The sequence below is a fragment of the Procambarus clarkii genome, chromosome 53 (assembly GCF_040958095.1).
Source record: "Procambarus clarkii isolate CNS0578487 chromosome 53, FALCON_Pclarkii_2.0, whole genome shotgun sequence".
Taxonomy (NCBI): Eukaryota; Metazoa; Arthropoda; class Malacostraca; order Decapoda; family Cambaridae; genus Procambarus; species Procambarus clarkii.
Genome location: NC_091202.1, coordinates 30,832,726 through 30,852,094, shown reverse-complemented (window position 1 = coordinate 30,852,094; position 19,369 = coordinate 30,832,726). Strand labels below are relative to the sequence as shown.

The window sequence follows — 19,369 nt, the reverse complement described above, 5'->3', positions numbered from 1 at the left end:
ACTGGCCTCTGATGTCGGTATCCAGCATAGAGAGAGCCCCCATCAAGACACCAGTGCTAACAAGGCCCAACTTCTTGCTTCTCAATTTTCATGCAAAATGCAAGTTACTATGTGCCAGATCAACCCCTCCTCCCTCTTCCCTTTCCTTCCTCGTTGCTTCCCCTTACCACCGTTGCTTTCCCTTCCCTCCGCTGCTTCCCTTTCCCCTGGGGGATAGATTCACGAAGCAGTTACGCAAGCACTTACGAACCTGTACATCTTTTCTCAATCTTTGGCGGCTTAGTTTAAAATTATTAAACAGTTAATGAGCTCCGAAGCACCAGGAGGCTGTTTATAACAATAACAACAGTTGATTGGGAAGTTTTCATGCTGTTAAACTGTTTAATAAATGTAACCAAAGCCGTCAAAGATTGAGGAAAGATGTACACGTTCGTAAGTACTTGCGTAACTGCTTCGTGAATCTGGCCCCTGGAGTCCAGCAAGGATTTGCTATCCTTGCATGGAACACCAACTTATAAAAATGCAGAAAATACAAGTAGAAACAGATCAGAGGACTGCAACAAGGCTCTTTATTGACCTGAGAAGATTCAGCTATTATGAATGACTGAGTGAACTTTGCCCTCACCAGCCCAACCACTTGGACTGGACGGTAGAGCGAGGGTCTCGCTTTATGCAGGTCGGCGTCGTTCAAATCCCCGCCCGTCCAGGAGGTTGGGCACCATTCCTTCCTTCCGTCCCTTCCCAAATTCGTATCCATATATCTATTCCAAATGCTATATAGTCGTAATGGCTTAGCAATGATAATTACCATACCTTTGTCCTCACCAAACTAGAGGACAAATGGAAGAGGGGAGACATGTGAGTGACATACAAGATTCTGAAAGAAACTGACCATTTTGACAAAAAACTAATTTTAAAGTGAGGAAAAGTGGGCCTTGAAGACATTCACTAATATTTCCCTGGTGGGCTATGGATACTACAAACACAGAAACGTCATAGATACGTCAGAAAATGCTTCATGAATATAAAAAAGTGATAATGTAAGAAGGGACTCGACCAAGAAGACGTCGTCGAAAGTAACGCAATGTACAATTTTGTAAGAAAATATGATCGACTGGGTTCAGTGCATTAAAATGCAAATAGCTAGAAATCGTAGCTTCGAAGCTCATGCTTGACCTTGCAAACAAATCTAGGCGAGTATATCTAGGTGAGTCTATCTAGGTGGGTATATCTAGGTTTGTATATCTAGTTGAGTATATCTAGATGGGTACACCTAGGTGAGTATATCTTGATGAGTGTATCTTAAGTGACTATATCTAGGTGAGTGAATGAATGTGAGTATACCTAGGGAAGGATGGGGAGGGAATCATCAGGGGTAAAGCACCAAGCCATTACGACTATGTAGCACATGGAAGGGGTCAGGACAAAGATTGGGGATGAGACGAGAATGGAAGGAATGGTGGCCACAACCACTTAGACGGTCGGGTGATTGAACTCTGACCTGCATGAAGCAAGACTGTCACTCTACCGTCCAGCCCAAGTGGGTTGGTCCATATACCTAGGGAAGAACAGAGTACATAAATCCCAAAAGCCACCTTCATCCTTTGCAACTTGAATTCCACAACCGAGCACCATGACCTGGGAAGCCAAATGTCATTCATTGCCTCATAGACCTCTCCTCGTTCCTCTCAAACTCTTATATTCCTCATTCTCACTTCCTCTCTCCCTCAGCTTTGTCTCCATGAACCTAACTCATTAAACTTTCTTACTCCCAAAACTTTCACAACATCCAGCCATTCATTTGATCTCCACTTCTCGCTTTTCACACAGACAGGCGAACCTACCTCTGCTTTCTGCGGCCCAAGAAGACGCAGGTCCTAGATACGAGATCAGTTTTGATCTACGGATGAAGGATTCCCCCCCCCCTAGATGTTGACCAGACCACACACTAGAAGGTGAAGGGACGACGACGTTTCGGTCCGTCCTGGACCATTCTCAAGTCGATTGTGAACTTACTTTAGCCACGTTATTGTGACTTATCGCCTGCATATGATTCCCCCTAGACTAATCTACCTTCTACGTCGTAACCCCTAAGGGACGAGGGTCTATTTTGTGCACCGGACTTGTGTGTGTGTGTGCAGGAAGTGGGGAAATAGGGTGCAGGCTGAGCTGATCGCCTGTGCAAACTGTGCATTGTAAGGCAAGGGTCGAAATGTGCAGTGCATGTGCACCACTAATACCCTACTTGAACCTCGTTTCATTGCCGAACTGAGCACTCTAGTGTCTGAATCACACTGATTGCTCGAGTGCTAGAACGAACCTGAGCACTCTAGGGATAGGACAGACCTGAGCACTCTAGGGATAGGACAGACCTGAGCACTCTAGGGATAGGACAGACCTGAGCACTCTAGGGATAGGACAGACCTGAGCACTCTAGGGATAGGACAGACCTGAGCACTCTAGTGCTGAGCATACCAGGAAGCTCAAAGCTGTGATTATCAATAAAAATAATATTGTAATAAATCCATCTTCGAGTATCTTTTGCTGTCTTTGATTATCTTTGACTGTCTACAAAGTATCTTTTGTTGTTTCTGTGCTTCTTTTGCCGTCTCAGAGTAACTTTTTCTGTCTCTGAGAATCTTTAGTTGTCGCTGAGTATCTTTTATCCTCTCTGAGAATCTTTTGATGTCTCAGAGTATCTTTTGATGTCTCAAAGTATCTTTTGATGTCTTAAAGTAACTTTAGATGTCGTCGAGTATCTTTTACCATCTATAAGCATATTGTGCTTCCTTCGAGTATCTTTTACCATTTCTAAGTATCTTTTTCTGTCTCCGAGTATCTTTTATATCCGAGTATCTTTTATATCCGAGTATCTTTTATATCCGAGTATCTTCTATCTCCGAGTATACCAACCGAGTGCCGGCGGGGGGATGGAAAATAGCCTCGGCTACCATCCTCTTTTGTCCGGTCGTGTGGTTAAGGGATCCTGTACGCCAGCAGAGTGCTCCTGGCAGTATGAGTTCGAGTCACTTCTGGGGTGTGAGTTTTCAGTTATATATATATATATATATATATATATATATATATATATATATATATATATATATATATATATATATATATATATATATATATATATAATAGACTCCTCGTTGTGAAATAATTTTTTTTTTTGGGGGGGGAGAGAATTTCACTCTATTAGGTATTTTTAGACTTTAGAATTTTTTTTTCCTTCTGTTGCTGAAAACTTTTCAACGGGGTGACGGGTAAAAGAACTTAGAACTTAAATTAAATTTCACACAAGAAATTTGCCAGGTAAATTTCTTGGGCTGTTCAGAGAAAACCTCAAGGGGGCGGCTTCAGGGAGCCGTGCTACTTACGGAGCAGCAGAAGTAGGGATTTTGGACCAGTGGTTACTTACGGAGCTGAAGCTATAGGCTGTTGAAGCCTTGGTACTTAAACAGTAGCAGTTCGGCTCACGGAACAGTGGTTACTTACGGAGCTGAAGCTATAGGCTGTTGAAGCCTTGGTACTTAAACAGTAGCAGTTCGGCTCACGGAACAGTGGTTACTTACGGAGCTGAAGCTATAGGCTGTTGAAGCCTTGGTACTTAAACAGTAGCAGTTCGGCTCACGGAACAGTGGTTACTTACGGAGCTGAAGCTATAGGCTGTTGAAGCCTTGGCACTTAAACAGTACCAGTTGGGCTCACGGAACAGTGGTTACTTAAGGAACAGCATCCAGCCAGCCAAAACACAGGAACTTAAGGAGCAACAGACGGCCTTGCAGAACAGTGGAACCTACATGAAGCGAGTCCGTCGCTCTACCGTCCAGCCCAAGTGGTTGAGCTAAGCAGAATTAATAATGTTTTTTTCTCAGGAGTGTCAGAATGGGGTCAGGGTCGACCCTGGGTCCCCCTGAAAGGAAGCTTGGCCTTAATGCTCTTCCATCACGAAGTTTCTGGATGTGAAATGTTCAGCTCAGATTCCATAGACTTTACAAATTAGTCTAACAGATGACAGATCTCGCACACTACATCACCGAATGCTCAGTTATTAGACTATTCAGACCCGTTGGCATGAGGTACCTGGAGCTTTGCAATTACTTTATTCACTCTCGTGTTCTTAAGGATATCCTCATATTGCACCCAAAATTTGCCAGTACAGGCTACTGAACATATGGCCGTGTATGACTAACCATCCTGCGAGATGGGGACTTTTAGTATCACTGCTGCCTTATTCACTCTTGTGTCGATGATATCCTCAAAATGCACCCAGAGTCTGCCAGTGCAGACTACTTATCACGTGCCTCTGTAGGACTAACCATCCTGTGTGATGGGGATTTTTTAGCATCACGTAGCTAGCTTTTTAACACACTGTACTCCCCCTTCATATAGTCTAGGGCAGCTACAAAAATGCAGATGTACCTAAATGTGTTAATCCAAATAAAAAAGGTATTGTGTGGGCAAGCACTTGGTTACAGTAGGGGAATTAATGAAGAGGGAAAGAGGGGAAAATGGTTACAGTAATGGGAGGACAAAGGGGGAGATGGGGTGAGTGTGTGGAGAGGAAGGTAAGGGGGTGGAGGTGCTTGGGGAGAGGTGGGGGGGGAGGGGGGGTATGAATAGGATGTTCTTAAGGCGATTGGTTGGGTGTGAAGTGACTCCAAGTTCTTGTCTTTGTGATTAAAGGTATTTCTCTCGTGGTGTGGGTGTGAGTGTGAGTGTGAGTGTGAGTGTGAGTGTGTGTGTGTGTGTGTATGAATGTGTGTATGAGTGTGTTTATGAGTATGTGTGAATGAGTGTGTGTATGAGTGTGTGTATAAATGTGTGTATGAATATATGTATGAATCGAACCAAAATAACCCCCCCTAGCCGCACCAAGCTCGATCCCCACTAGTCTCAACCAGCGTCAACAATACGGCCTTTTAATTCTGACTATACCAAACGGGATTTTAACGTGGTGGTCAATACAGTTAACAATTACTGTTCATTAAATAAGAGAAGGTTAACCCCAGTCTAACCTACTCAAGCAACCCCTTCCTTCCCTATTGAGGCTGAGGCATAGAAAACGTCCAGATTACGGTGGTTTAATTGGTAGTAAAGAGGGGTTGGCTACTGGAAGGTAGTTGTGCTTCCTGGGTTCGAGGCCCACTGGTAGGGTGTTGTCTAAAGTTTATATTCACCTCTCAGCTGTGCTGCACTTTCTCGAGGCTATTTTGCGTGATTTCTATGTTATGTTGGGGTTTCCTCTCAGCTATGTTGTGTTTTTCATAAGCTGTATTGCACAGGGAAATCTCTTAGTGGTGTACATGCATTTATAATAAACCCTACTGCACTTTTTTTCTGAAGGCCATGTTGCAATTTTAGGGGAAAGTTAGGCACACTTTCTGTAGAATATGTTGCATTTCTCTGTAAGGTATCTAACATTCTCTCTTGGCTATGTTACACTTTCATGAGTCTGTTTAGCACTTTCTGCTGGATGTGACACACTTTTTCTAGGTTATGGTGTACTTTGTCCTGGAAAATGTTACGCTTTGTTTTGCATTTTCCCCTCTCTCTCTCTCTCTCTCTCTCTCTCTCTCTCTCTCTCTCTCTCTCTCTCTCTCTCTCTCTCTCTCTCTCTCTCTGTAGAACTTTCTCTTTCTTGTGTTATACTTTCCTTTAGGCTCTGTTGATCTTTCTGTAGGGTATGTTGCTGCTGCCCCCTGACTATGTTATGCTTAAAGGGAATAGAGACCTGTTGGTGCAGGCTTGCTGCAGGCGAGGGTGCTGGAGGCCGCGTATTTGTTGAAGTAGAGGGATTTTACTGTACACTGTTAGAGAGTAAATATGGAGACTTTTGTATCTGCCTGTTGGAGGGTGATAATGGACACTTTTCCATCCGCTGTGGGTGGACGATAAGTCTTATCTTTCTTATCTTTTAAGTTATCTTTTCTTCATATTATACAGCATTTGAGGGTTTTTTTTTTTTGCTACAATTCCAGTCTTCATAACCTTGCATTTGTTAGGGTTGAGGTTTAGTAGCCATTTCTCAAATCATCTCTCGAGATTGTCCAGTTCATCTTCTAATGTATCGTTGTCCTCCTCAGTTCTGATCAGCAAATATTGACAAGAATGAGCTTACTGTCTCTGATAGATAGTTTACATGTAGAGTATTAGGAACAGGATGGGCACCTAGTACCGCTTCTTGAAGTATTCCACTCGTTACTCTTCTCCAGACTGATAGCCTTTTACTGTAACTCTTTGCTTTCCTCCTTAAAGATGCTCATTCACCCACGTCAGTACTTTCCCCGATACACCAGCATATTCTTCTAGTTTGTATAGAAGTCGCTTGTGAAGAACAGTGTCAAAACCCTCCTGGCAGTCCAGGAAAATGCAGCCGGCCTAGCCCTCTCTCTCTCTCTCCTGCTTGTTGTCATCTTGTGGTAGAACTCAAATAAGTTGATCAAGCAGGATTTTCCTTTTGGTAAATCCCCGATGAAGCTTGTAAACAAAATTGATGTCTACTAAAAGTTCTTCGAGCCTCCTTAAAATTAGTCTTTCTGTCCAACGTCTTACAGGGAATAGTTGTGAGTGACACCAGTCTTCAGTTGAGTGGTTCCTGTTCTCCTCCTTTCCTGCATATTGGTACCACATTTGACCCTGTCCAAACATCAGGATGTTCCCCCTCTCCCCTCATTTGTAGTGAGGAGTTTAAGATTACAGCAAGAGGTACACACAATGCTGCAGCTGTCTCCTTTAGTATCCCCGGTGAGATCATTTCAGGGCTTGTGGCTTTCATCACATCTCACCACATTCGTCTGGTGTCGTTTCTATATCGATCAATCTTTCTTCCGGCAACACCGCTGTTCCATCACTAGTCACAGATCTGGGCACAGTTCTGGTTCTATGATAAAAATTGATTGCAACCTTGTATTGAGGTCTCTGTTTCGCACACTTTCATGTCATTCTTTGTGTACCCGCCTCCTCTTCCGTGCAGTCTGATAACTTGAAGTGCATTGATCATCATCTTCTCATGCGGCTATATGTTAGTTTAGGGTGTCTTAGATGACATATATTTCTCACACCGCTGTTCTGCTGCTCCTAGAATTCCGCTGAATTCCTTCCTCTCTCTCTCTGTCTCTGTCTGTCTCTCTCTCTCTCTCTGTCTCTGTCTCTGTCTCTGTCTCTCTCTCTCTCTCTCTCTCTCTCTCTCTCTCTCTCTCTCTCTCTCTCTCTTTCTCTCTCTGTCGTATATACGTCGTGACTTTTCTCTGTTCTGAGATCCCAATATTTCCTCAAAGCTCTTTTACTTCTCCTTTTCGCTTCGTTCTGTTAAACCAATTGGAATATATTTTCTTGACTTCTTAATTACTCAGGAATGGTACAAATCTTCTCTCAGCTTCGTTGTTTTGGTTAGTTATGAAGTTCATCACGTCTTGTGGTGTTATGTTTCACTTACCTCTATTTCCTCTGGTATTTCTTCTATGATTTCTTTGACCTCCTGGTATTTGCTTTAATGGAAAGCTGGCTTTGTATTCCTTTCTTCTATTCCTCTTTCCACAGCCTATATAATAGGTACTTACCCCATCGACATTTCAAGTGTGTGTGTGAATATGTGTGTGTGAATGTGTGTGTGCTTGCGCGCGTGTGTGTGTATGTGTATGTGTGTACTCACCTAAACAGAGGCTACAGTTAAGGATTTGCGCCCAGTAAATCCTCCCCGGCCAGGATACGAACCCATGACAAAGCGCTCGCGGAACGCCAGGCGAGTGTCTTACCACTACACCACGGAGACTGTGTGTATTTATGTGCCATACTCACCACATTGATGAGCTGGATGAAGGCCAGCCCGAAGGCGACGTCGACGTTGTAGGTCATGTTCTCAACAGGGCGGATGAGCTTGTTGTACCCACGGAAGAGGTCCCTGACGAGTCTCTCCTCGTCCTCGCTGCACACGCCTGGAGAGACACAAGGCAACATATCAGAGCCTCTAGAACCCCTCACTGCTGAAGTGGGTGTCCTGATGTTTGGGTGGAGTGGTGGACGGTGTGTCCTGGTGTTTGTTTGGAGTGGTGGAGGGAGTATTGTAGTGTTTGTGTGGAGTGGTGGAGGGAGTATTGTAGTGTGTTTGGGTGGAGTGGTGGACGGTGTATTGTAGTGTGTTTGGGTGGAGTGGTGGAGGGGGTGTCCTGGTGTTTGGGTGGAGTGGTGGAGGGTGTGTCCTGGTGTTTGGTGGAGTGGTGGAGGGTGTATTGTAGTGTTTGTGTGGAGTGGTGGAGGGTGTGTCCTGGTGTTTGGTGGAGTGGTGGAGGGTGTGTCCTGGTGTTTGTTTGGAGTGGTGGAGGGAGTATTGTAGTGTGTTTGGGTGGAGTGGTGGACGGTGTATTGTAGTGTGTTTGTGTGGAGTGGTTGAGGGTGTGTCCTGGTGTTTGGTGGAGTAGTGGACGGTGTGCCCTGGTGTTTGGTGGAGTGGTGGAGGGTGTATTGTAGTGTTTGTGTGGAGTGGTGGAGGGGGTGTCCTGGTGTTTGGGTGGAGTGGTGGAGGGTGTGTCCTGATGTTTGGTGGAGTGGTTGAGGGTGTGTCCTGGTGTTTGGTGGAGTGGTTGAGGGTGTGTCCTGGTGTTTGGTGGAGTGGTGGAGGGTGTATTGTAGTGTTTGTGTGGTGTGGTGGAGGGTGTGTCCTGATGTTTGGTGGAGTGGTTGAGGGTGTGTCCTGGTGTTTGGTGGAGTGGTGGAGGGTGTATTGTAGTGTTTGTGTGGTGTGGTGGAGGGTGTGTCAGAGTGTTTGGTGGAGTGGTTGAGGGTGTGTCCTGGTGTTTGGTGGAGTAGTGGACGGTGTGCCCTGGTGTTTGGTGGAGTGGTGGACGGTGTATTGTAGTGATTGTGTGGAGTGGTGGAGGGAGTATTGTAGTGTGTTTGGGTGGAGTGGTGGACGGTGTATTGTAGTGTGTTTGTGTGGAGTGGTTGAGGGTGTGTCAGAGTGTGTTTGGGTGGAGTGGTGGAGGGTGTGTCAGAGTGTGTTTGGGTGGAGTGGTGGATGGCGTATTGTAGTGTGTTAAGGTGGAGTGGTGGACGATGTATTATAGTGTTTGTGCAATGGTGGACGGTGTATCCTAATGCATTTGTGGAGTATAAGACGAGTTAATGTGAATATTATTTTGTTTACTGAAAGGAGAACACAAGAGGTGTTCTCAGAACACGAAGTGTTCTTGAAATACTTTTGTGCTTCTGTGGGTTGTAATCTCACAACCCAATGTACCTTCTTGTATATACATAAATTAACAGAGAAATAAAATAAATAAATACTATTTTTTTTTTATAAAACGACGTTCGAACAGCTTAAAGGGGGGGGGGAGGGGGGTTCGGAATGGGGGAACAGCTAATGATCATGTTAAATTGGCTACCCTACCCTACCCTCCTCCCCGTCACGATCGAGGTTAGGTCATTTTGGTACTCCTAATGGAGCCCCAGCACCCCATTACCAGCAACTATAGCGCCTTACAATGATAATTTAGTTGTGCCACGTGACAAAATGCTCCGTGGTAGTAAATTTAGACACGCCAGAACTCTCCAGAAGTGACTGCCAGTGGGAGAGGCGTCGGGACGTGCGCCTTCCATCACCGATCGTGTGAGAGTGACGGTCCGGAAGACGCGGCGGCCCTATTTATAGACAGCTAGAGGTGGCAGATGTCGCTATTGGAGGTTGCCAGATGTCTCCAGCCTCGAGATAGACGATATATAAATTCATAGTTGAGTTTTACAAATGACATCTTTATGAGGTCAAAAGCACCATCGAAATGACATCGCACATCACAACATTAAGAAACAACGTATCAGGGCGTCCTGGACCGTTATCAAGACCGTCAAATACAAATAAGAGACTGTCAAACACCACCAAAAGACTGTCAAGCACTACCAGGAGACAGCATCGCTTCAAAATGACGGTGTTTGACCTGGGACAAGCACCAGGTGTTTGACCTGGAACAAGCACCAGGTGTTTGACCTGGGACAAGCACCAGGAGAGGCATGATAGCAGCATGATATTCCCCCGGATCCAGTACCTATTATCATACTTAGCACCGTCAAAAACCGTTAAGAACCGTTAAATACCGTTAAAAACCGTTAAATACCGTTAAATGCCGTTAAAAACAGTTAAATACCGTTAAAACAGTTAAATACCGTTAAATGCCGTTAAAAACCATTAAATACCGTTAAATAACGTTAAAAACCGTTAAATACCGTTAAAAATCGTTAAATACCGTTAAAAACCGTTAAATACCGTTAAATGCCGTTAAAAAACGTTAAAACCTTTAAAAACCGTTAAATACCACCCATTAACATTTCCCCGAGACGTAATGGGAGGAATATAGCCCATTACAATACCTATAAACTCTCTAAGGTTCATTGAGGACACTTTTGTTTTACATGGGATAGATTTAAAGAGGTATTTAAGTTGACGAAAAAATGGCATAGAACTAAACTGAACTACTCAATTCACTATAATTTAGCTCTAATTGAATATTAGGTTGCGGGTTAACATTCACTCTTAACACTGACTCCAAACATGGCCCTGATAATTCATTAGCAAAGCCAGGTGTGTAGTGACCATACACTGTCTCCCTGACTAGGTGTACATACACTCACCCTGACCAGTCGTACACAGTGATGAGAGAGAGAGAAAGAGAGAGAGAGAGAGAGAGAGAGAGAGAGAGAGAGAGAGAGAGAGAGAGAGAGAGAGAGAGAGAGAGAGAGAGAGAGAGAGAGAGAGAGAGAGAGAGAGAGAGAGACATGGGAGGGGGTAGGGTAGATGGTCTTCGAAGACTACAACATTCTTGCCTGTCTTTTTCTGTCTAATTGAATTCCTCGGAGCAGATTTGGTCGTCATTACTCCTGAGTCACAGGAGAAGCCTTTTTCATTATAGATAATATTTGATTATTATATGTTTTTAAACGATGTATGGGGAGTAATCGTATATAATATATTATACCCACACAAATGCACACATACATACATACATTCATACATACATATATACATACATACATACGGTCTGGGATACCTTCACGTGGTCCAGTCTCCACGTCCTGTTAGTCTATACTGTCACAGGATTCCATTACTGGTTGCACAGGATTGAAGAATAATTTCTTCTTCTTTGTCTACAAATGTTACGTTCGTTCATCAAAATATACGTTCATTATATATTTGTTGGGGTTATTTCCTCTCCACACACACTCTCTCTCTCTCTCTCTCTCTCTCTCTCTCTCTCTCTCTCTCTCTCTCTCTCTCTCGTCTTTCTTCTTCTTTTTCCTGTTCTTTCTTCCTCCTTCCTGTTCATTATTCCTCCTTTCCGTGGATTCTTCCGTATTTCTGTTTCTCTTTCTTCTTTCTCCGTTTTCTCTCACCTTCGTCTGCTGTCTGAGAAGACACAGCTGATTACTTTAAGACTTCAGTAAGGCTTCTCCTCCTGATGTCTTTTAGTGTCACAAGGGAAGGACAGTAAGGCTGATAATACGGTGAGGTGTCACATTGTTAGAATTGGTACTACTAGGGTAAAATAGGTTCTGCCAGGGTAAAATAGGTTCTGCAGGGTAAAATAGGTTCTTCTAGGGTAAAATAGGTTCTGCCAGGGTAAAATAGGTTCTGCCAGGGTAAAATAGGTTCTGCCAGGGTAAAATAGGTTCTACCAGGATTATTGTACGTTTCTGGACGTACCAGACACGTCGGATTCGTCGCTATAAAAGTGAAAGGGAGCAGGCGTCGGACTTGCAACTGTCGGGGCGTTGGACTTGCCGCTGTGAAGCGAGCCGGACTTGTGAACTAGTCGTTGGACTCTCCCTCACTAGAGCAGCACGGATATATCTTGTTGTGGACGGGTGTAGGACTGCCCTGCTGAGCATCGCTAAGCGTACCATGAGCGTAGACTACGCAAGCCAGACAGACAATGCCATCAATCACCACCAAACGCAGCAACTGGGAACTATAGCCAAATGAAAATTCCTTTCTTGCCAAACTGAATTCATAAAACGAGATCATAAATATAAAAGCGAAGTTTAACTGCATTGATATGTAAACAAATAATCTATTTTATTAATTTGAAGCAGCAAGATCATAGTTGTATTTCAAGGCGTGAGTGGACCAGCATCTGTTTTTTGTTTTCATAACACACAGTTACACACAGCTACACATAGGCTACACATAAGGCTACACATAAACCCCAACAGCTCTATCAACACATGTATCACACACGCAAGAACACTAACGACATCAACCCTTCCAGTAATTGGTCTGGTTTGACTTGCAAAACTTGAGGCGAACACAATGACACAAACCAACATAGTTTCCCCCTCATATATAGCAGTCGCTTGATTCCGAGGCACAGAAAACGTAAGACATTCGTTAGTTGCTTTTCTTAATACGCTGCATATGTACCGCTGGTTACGATAACGTAAACAAGGCGAGCTATTCGTTGAGATGTTACACACTAAACAAAACAACACAAAAGCAAGAAAGTTTACCTTCATGGGAAGTTCACCCCCTAAAGGAACACTAACAGAGCAAAGAGCCCCATTATCTCAAACACTGTAGTCACAGTGGACTGTCGATCTTGGCATAGAACCTAACTTATCCTAGGGTGATAGGGAGGCTGGATAGGGTGATAGGGAGGCTGGTTAGTGTGATGGGGGAGACTGGCTAGAGTGATGGATCTCAAGTACTTGCATAGTGCTCAAATTTGACGGCTCTTTTGTGTTCAATAATTAGGATTATGAGATCACTGCTTATTTGACCGCAGGGAACCTTATTGCAATCTTTGCAAGGAGCCTTGCAGCAGCCCGTCCTCCAAAAATGGGGAGGTAAATGTGACAGCCCCATAAGTGCAATTATGTACTATGTATGACAGCTAGGAAATGTACTTATTACACTTAGTATTAAACGGTACTGTCAATTCGGAGGATGGGTTGCTTGCAGACCCCGATCAGGGTGATTTGATTACTTTGCAATAGGGATTGATTTCTTTGAGGGAGCATATTGTTATATTTATCAACGAGTAGGATATTTTGTATATGAGAGGGATACTGTTTCAACTGAAGGAAAAGGATATTGTTTTGCTTAACGCTGAGAGGGATAGTTTTATTTAACAACGTGAAGGATAATATTTTGGTTAACAGTGATAGGATTATTCATTTATTTAACCATGAGATGAACATTGCTTTGTTTGACTTGGTGAGGCATATACGTAAAACCATAAACATATTCAGAAATTTGGCCTGATTCGCTCTGTCTCTAATCCTGCCTTAGCGTGTTACGCAAGGTGTAATCAATTAGCCTTCGGCTACTGCGTGAATCGTGTCATTTAAGGTTTTAAACGATCTCAGATGCTTTTAACCTAAAGCCAATCATCTTAGACGGTCAGCGCTAACCTCAACAAACGCCTTGGTTCCCACCCCCAGCAATGACTCGACTCAATAGCTAGATCTCAATGCTATTTATCTTCTAACGAGCTTCTTAAACAATAAGTGTTAAATAATCTAGATACATGCCTATGAACTAGAATAGAGATATATAGCTAAAACAATTCGAATGTCTGCCGGTGTTGGAACGACAATTTGACGGACAGAAGCGACATTAGGTGGTAGGGGGGTCGTAACTAGCGAGAGAGTGGTTCGAATATGGGTCGTAACTAGCGAGAGAGTGGTTCGAATATGGGTCGTAACGAGGGAGAGAGTGGTTCGAATATGGGTCGTAACGAGGGAGAGAGTGGTTCGAATATGGGTCGTAACGAGCGAGAGAGTGGTTCGAATATGGGTCGTAACGAGGTAGAGAGTGGTTCGAATATGGGTCGTAACGAGCGAGAGAGTGGTTCGAATATGGGTCGTAACGAGCGAGAGAGTGGTTCGAATATTTTGGCTGCAAGACACCTGGTTCAGACCTTGTGTTTGTTTCTTAGTAATGCATTTGTGTGTGTGTGTGTGTGTGTGTGTGTGTGTGTGTGTGTGTGTGTGTGTGTGTGTGTGGGTGTGTGTGTTTACAATTAGTGCGGATCCGCTGGAGACTGTAAATCACAATTGCGTGCATGAACATTTCACACCCAACTCACAAATCTGAAAATGAAGAATTGACGACGTCTGGACTTGATAATGGTCCACGACGGACCGAAACGTTATCGAATCCGCTGCGATTAATTGGTGCTATTCTTGAATCATGTAACATTAGAATTGTTGAGCGGAAACTTCTTCGTGTGCCTTTTCAGTGTTTACACGAAGCCCTTCGCCATTACTACCGGCCAGTATCCTCGCCTTCCTTGACTGCCGGTACCTGTTCCCGGCCTGTCAATATCCACCAACGTCTTTAATGACGACGTCCCTCTCACCCCTCTTCCCTCTGTTCTTCCCGCCTGGAGGGCAGAGGGAGGGCAGAGGGGAGGGCAGAGGGGAGAGCAGAGGGGAGGGCAGATTCCCTTCTATATCTCTCTCGTTCTCCCTCCCATCTCCCTTCCACCCACTTCGTTATTTGATACACAGCTGAGGAAGTTTTTCCCTCCGCAAGCCGAGGACGTCGGCGAAGTTGTGGAGCGGCGGGCATTTTCTTGGGCAGTCGCTGAGGTCTGGCGGCTGACACACACCGCACAACCTCGTAATTGGAAACTCTCCATGTGTGTACTCACCTATATGTACTCACCTATATGTGCTTGCAGGATCGAGCATTGACTCTTGGATCCCGCCTTTCCAGCTATCGGTTGTTTACAGCAATGACTCCTGTCCCATTTCCCTATCATACCTAGTTTTAAAAGTATGAATAGTATTTGCTTCCACAACCTGTTCCCCAAGTGCATTCCATTTTTCCACTACTCTCACGCTAAAAGAAAACTTCCTAACATCTCTGTGACTCATCTGAGTTTCCAGTTTCCACCCATGTGTGTGTGTGTGTACTCACCTATATGTGCTTGCAGGATCGAGCATTGACTCTTGGATCCCGCTGTGTGTGTGTGTGTGTGTGTGTGTGTGTGTGTGTGTGTGTGTGTGTGTGTCTGTCTCACTCCAAGAACTCCAAAAAGTGAATTTATTTTCCCCAGAGATATCTACAGTTTTCTTTTACCTAACTCGAGTCCGACTTAAACAAAATCACTATATTACCATTATATTACAATTTTGGGGTAATTTGTTACATTCGTTATGATGTGAAATTCCTTTAGTTTGCCCTTAATGTGCAGCACATTGAACGTGGATTAAAACACCGAGCCGCTTAGGTAAGGTAAAGGTAGTTATCAGGGGAAATCGCCTAGCCGTTGCGACTATATAGCACTGGGAAGGGGTCAGGATAAGGATTTGGGATGGAGGGGGGGGGGGAGGGAAGGAATGGTGCCCAACTACTTGGACGGTCGGGGATTGAACGCCGACCTGCATGAACCGAGGCCGTCGCTCTACCGTTCCTTGTAAACCATTGTAAAAAAGGACCTTGGTTGGATATTACTGGGATAATGGTCGATAATGAACACTACAAAAGTCTTGAAAAAAATACAATTAAAAATAAGACAGATGTATATCCATAAATATGTATATTCTAAGCAGGATATATTTACGATATATCCTGCTTAGAATATACATATTTCTGGAAATTTGCAACCCTATACATTCTTATATAATGCTATAAATTTATAAATTTCAAATGAAAAAATGAGTGTTTGAGGCATTACAAAGGTGTCATATATCTATTGACTACCTATTGATGATTTCGAGAATCAACCTCCCCGCGGCCCGGTCTCTGGCCAGGCCTCCTGGTTACGGGTCTGATCAGCTAGGCTGTTGGACGCGGCTGCTCGCAGCCTGACGTACGAGTCACAGCCTGGTTTACCAGGTATCCTTTGAAAGGAGCTTTTCGAATTGTCTTTTGAACACAGCGAGTGGTCGGCCAGTTAGGCCCCGAATGTGTAAGGGAAAAATAGTGTTCAAAAGTCATGCTGATCGAGGTCTCTCTCTCAGCGTGCCTATTGCACCTGAGAAATGCCTTATGTCTCACTTTCAAGTGAGAAATAACTCATTAATTAGTGAGAAATAAGTTATTTCTCAAGTGAGAAATAACTCAGTAACCCAAGGGTACCATACTTTGAAGTAACTCAAGGTTGCCATACTGTGGAGGAACTCAAGGGTGCCATACTATGGAGTAACTCAAAGTTGCCATACTGTGGATAAACTCAAGGTTGCCATACTGTGGAGTAACTCAAGGTTGCCATATTATGGAGAAACTCAAGGTTGCCATATTGTGGAGTAACTCAAGGTTGCCATATTGTGGATAAACACAAGCTTGCCATACTATGGAGTAACCCAAGGTTGCCATACTGTGGAGTAACTCAAGGTTGCCATACTGTGGAGAAACTCATGGTTGCCATACTATGGAGTAACCCATGGTTGCCATACTATGAAATAACCCAAGGTTGCCATACTATGGAGTAACCCAAGGTTGTCATACTATAGAGTAACCCAATGTTTTCATACTATGGAGTAACCCATGGGTTGCCATACTAGGGAGTAACCTAAGGTTGCCATATTATGGAGTAACCCAAGATTGCCATACTATGGATGAAACTCAAGGTTGCCATACTGTGGAGTAACCTAAGGTTGCCATACTGTGGACGAAACTCAAGGTTGCCATACTATGGAGATACTCAAAGTTGTCATAAGGAAGAAATGCGTTCAGCGTCTATGATCAAAATTAAAATATAGCCGAAGGGAAATTAATATACCACACGGCAGGAAAGTAGGGGAAATGGAAGGGAAGAAGGGAGGGAGAGATAGGGCAGATGAGAGAGAGAGAGAGAGGGAGATTTGGGGTGAGAGAAAGGAGATATAGGGAGAGGGATCGAGGGGGGAGTAGGGAGGGGGGTGGGGGAGAAGGGCTACACCTGTCAGATATATGAGCTTATGGGGGTCTGGAATCTTTGGCGACGTCGACATTAAGACCTGACAGGCTTGTTCCAGATCAGCTTCCAGCAAGACGTTTGCTTCTGTGTACCCTCTCCCTCTCTAATGCTACCTCTTCCCCCCACCACACACTCCACACCTTCCCCACAACCATCATACACTCCACACCTCCCCACATCACCATACTCCACACCCTCATAACACTCATTGTCCCTACCATCTTTGTTTTCGATGCTTCACTACATCTAGCACCTACCTCACCACATATATGGTTCCCATTCATCATTGCCTGCCATGGACACTACTAACCATCTCCACCAATAGCTGAGTTCAGTCAGTGGAAACCAAAATGCGCTGCCTGAACTAACCATAAGTCTGTTTTAGTCTTTAATCCAATACTAAATATAAATTAATGGTGTGGATTTTGTTTTGTATAGCACTTTAGACTTTGGATGAGAAATATGGATTCTTGAATTCCAATTTATTTACGTCAGTCCATCAATGTGCAAGATTGTACTCCTGTGGACATAGGCAGGTTTTGTTGTGTCCTAGTCAGTTCCTGGCCAAGATGTCTCCTGGATACTTTATGGTCTGGATGTGTCATGGACACTTCCAGGACCTGCATTGTCATGGACACTTCCTGGACCTGCATTGTCATGGACACTTCCAGGACCTGCTTTGTCATGGACACTTCCAGGACCTGCATTGTCATGGACACTTCCTGGACCTGCATTGTCATGGACACTTCCAGGACCTGCTTTGTCATGGACACTTCCAGGACCTGCATTGTCATGGACACTTCCTGGACCTGCATTGTCATGGACACTTCCAGGACCTGTATTATCATGGACACTTCCAGGACCTGCATTGTCATGGACACTTCCAGGACCTGCATTGTCATGGACACTTCCAGGACCTGCATTGTCATGGATACTTCCAGGACCTGCATTGTCATGGACACTTCCAGGACCTGCATTGTCATGGACACTTCCTCGACCTGCATTGTCATGGACACTTCCAGGACCTGCATTGTCATGGACACTTCCAGGACCTGTATTATCATGGACACTTCCAGGACCTGCATTATCATGGACTCTTCCAGGACCTGCATTGTCATCTCTACCCCTTCTCTTTCACCCCTACCCTCTCCCAACCTATCACCTCCCCATTTTCAGACCTCCCTTTCCCCTCTCGCACCTTCCTCCTCCCTCCCCCACCCATCACCTGAGCCAGTTGGGCAAGGTGAGGTGCACGGTGAGTATTGACAAATGTGCCTGACGTGCCGTGTACGACTCAGAGATAAGCCTCTTGGGAATCTGGGCTCCTCCTGGTCCTGGAGGCTCCCCCAGCTGTGTGAGGGTCCCCCAGCTGTGTGTGTGAGGGTGCCCCCAGCTGTGTGTGTGAGGGTCCCCCCAGCTGTGTGTGTGTGAGGGTCCCCCCAGCTGTGTGTGTGAGGGTCCCCCCAGCTGTGTGTGTGAGGGTCCCCCCAGCTGTGTGTGTGAGGGTCCCCCCAGCTGTGTGTGTGAGGATCCCCAGCTGTGTGTGTGAGGCCCTTCTTGCTTTAATATATATATATATATATATATATTATATATATATATATATATATATATATATTATTAAATATGACCGAAAAAGTAAGATTAATAATTCTAACACGAATTTTCTCTATCTTTCTTATGTTTCTTTTCACTGTTGATGGTAATTCAAAGATCAATTCTCTAAAATTCATTTTTATTAAATAAAAATGAATTTTGGAGAATTATATATATATATTTATATATATATATATATATATATATATATATATATATATATATATATATATATATATATATATATATATATATATATATATATATATATATTATTAAATATGACCGAAAAAGTAAGATTAATAATTCTAACACGAATTTTCTCAATCTTTCGTACATTACGCTTCACTGTTGGAGGTAAATCAAAAATCACTTCTCCAAAATTCATTTTTATTTCTAGTCTGACGCGACACGGGCGCGTTTCGTAAAACTTATTACATTTTCAAAGACTTCACAAATACACAACTGATTAGAACTTACGTATCTCTGATTTTATATCTACATTTGAGTGAGGTGGGAGGGGTGATGTGGCATTAACACAAGACAGAACAAGAGGGGATATTAATAGGGTATTAAAAGTATCAACACAAGACAGAACAGAAACAATGGGTATTGAATAGAAGTGTTTGTAGAAAGCCTATTGGTCCATATTTCTTGATGCTTCTATATTAGAAGCATATTGAAATATGGTCCATATTTCTGAAGAAATATGGACCAATAGGCTTTCTACAAACACTTCTATTCAATACCCATTGTTTCTGTTCTGTCTTGTGTTGATACTTTTAATACCCTATTAATATCCCCTCTTGTTCTGTCTTGTGTTAATGCCACATCACCCCTCCCACCTCACTCAAATGTAGATATAAAATCAGAGA

At 43.8% G+C, this 19,369-nt stretch overlaps 1 protein-coding gene across 2 annotated transcripts in view; it reads right to left on the bottom strand.

Moving 5' to 3' along the window:
- The window catches only part of nAChRbeta1 (nicotinic acetylcholine receptor beta1), a 146,108-nt gene that overhangs the window by 59,865 nt on the left and 66,874 nt on the right, over positions 1-19,369 (bottom strand). For both annotated transcript variants that reach the window (XM_069304852.1, XM_069304851.1), the window contains exon 2: positions 7,804-7,940. In XM_069304852.1, the coding sequence (XP_069160953.1) occupies positions 7,804-7,940 (137 nt within the window). The remainder of the gene's footprint in view (positions 1-7,803; positions 7,941-19,369) is intronic.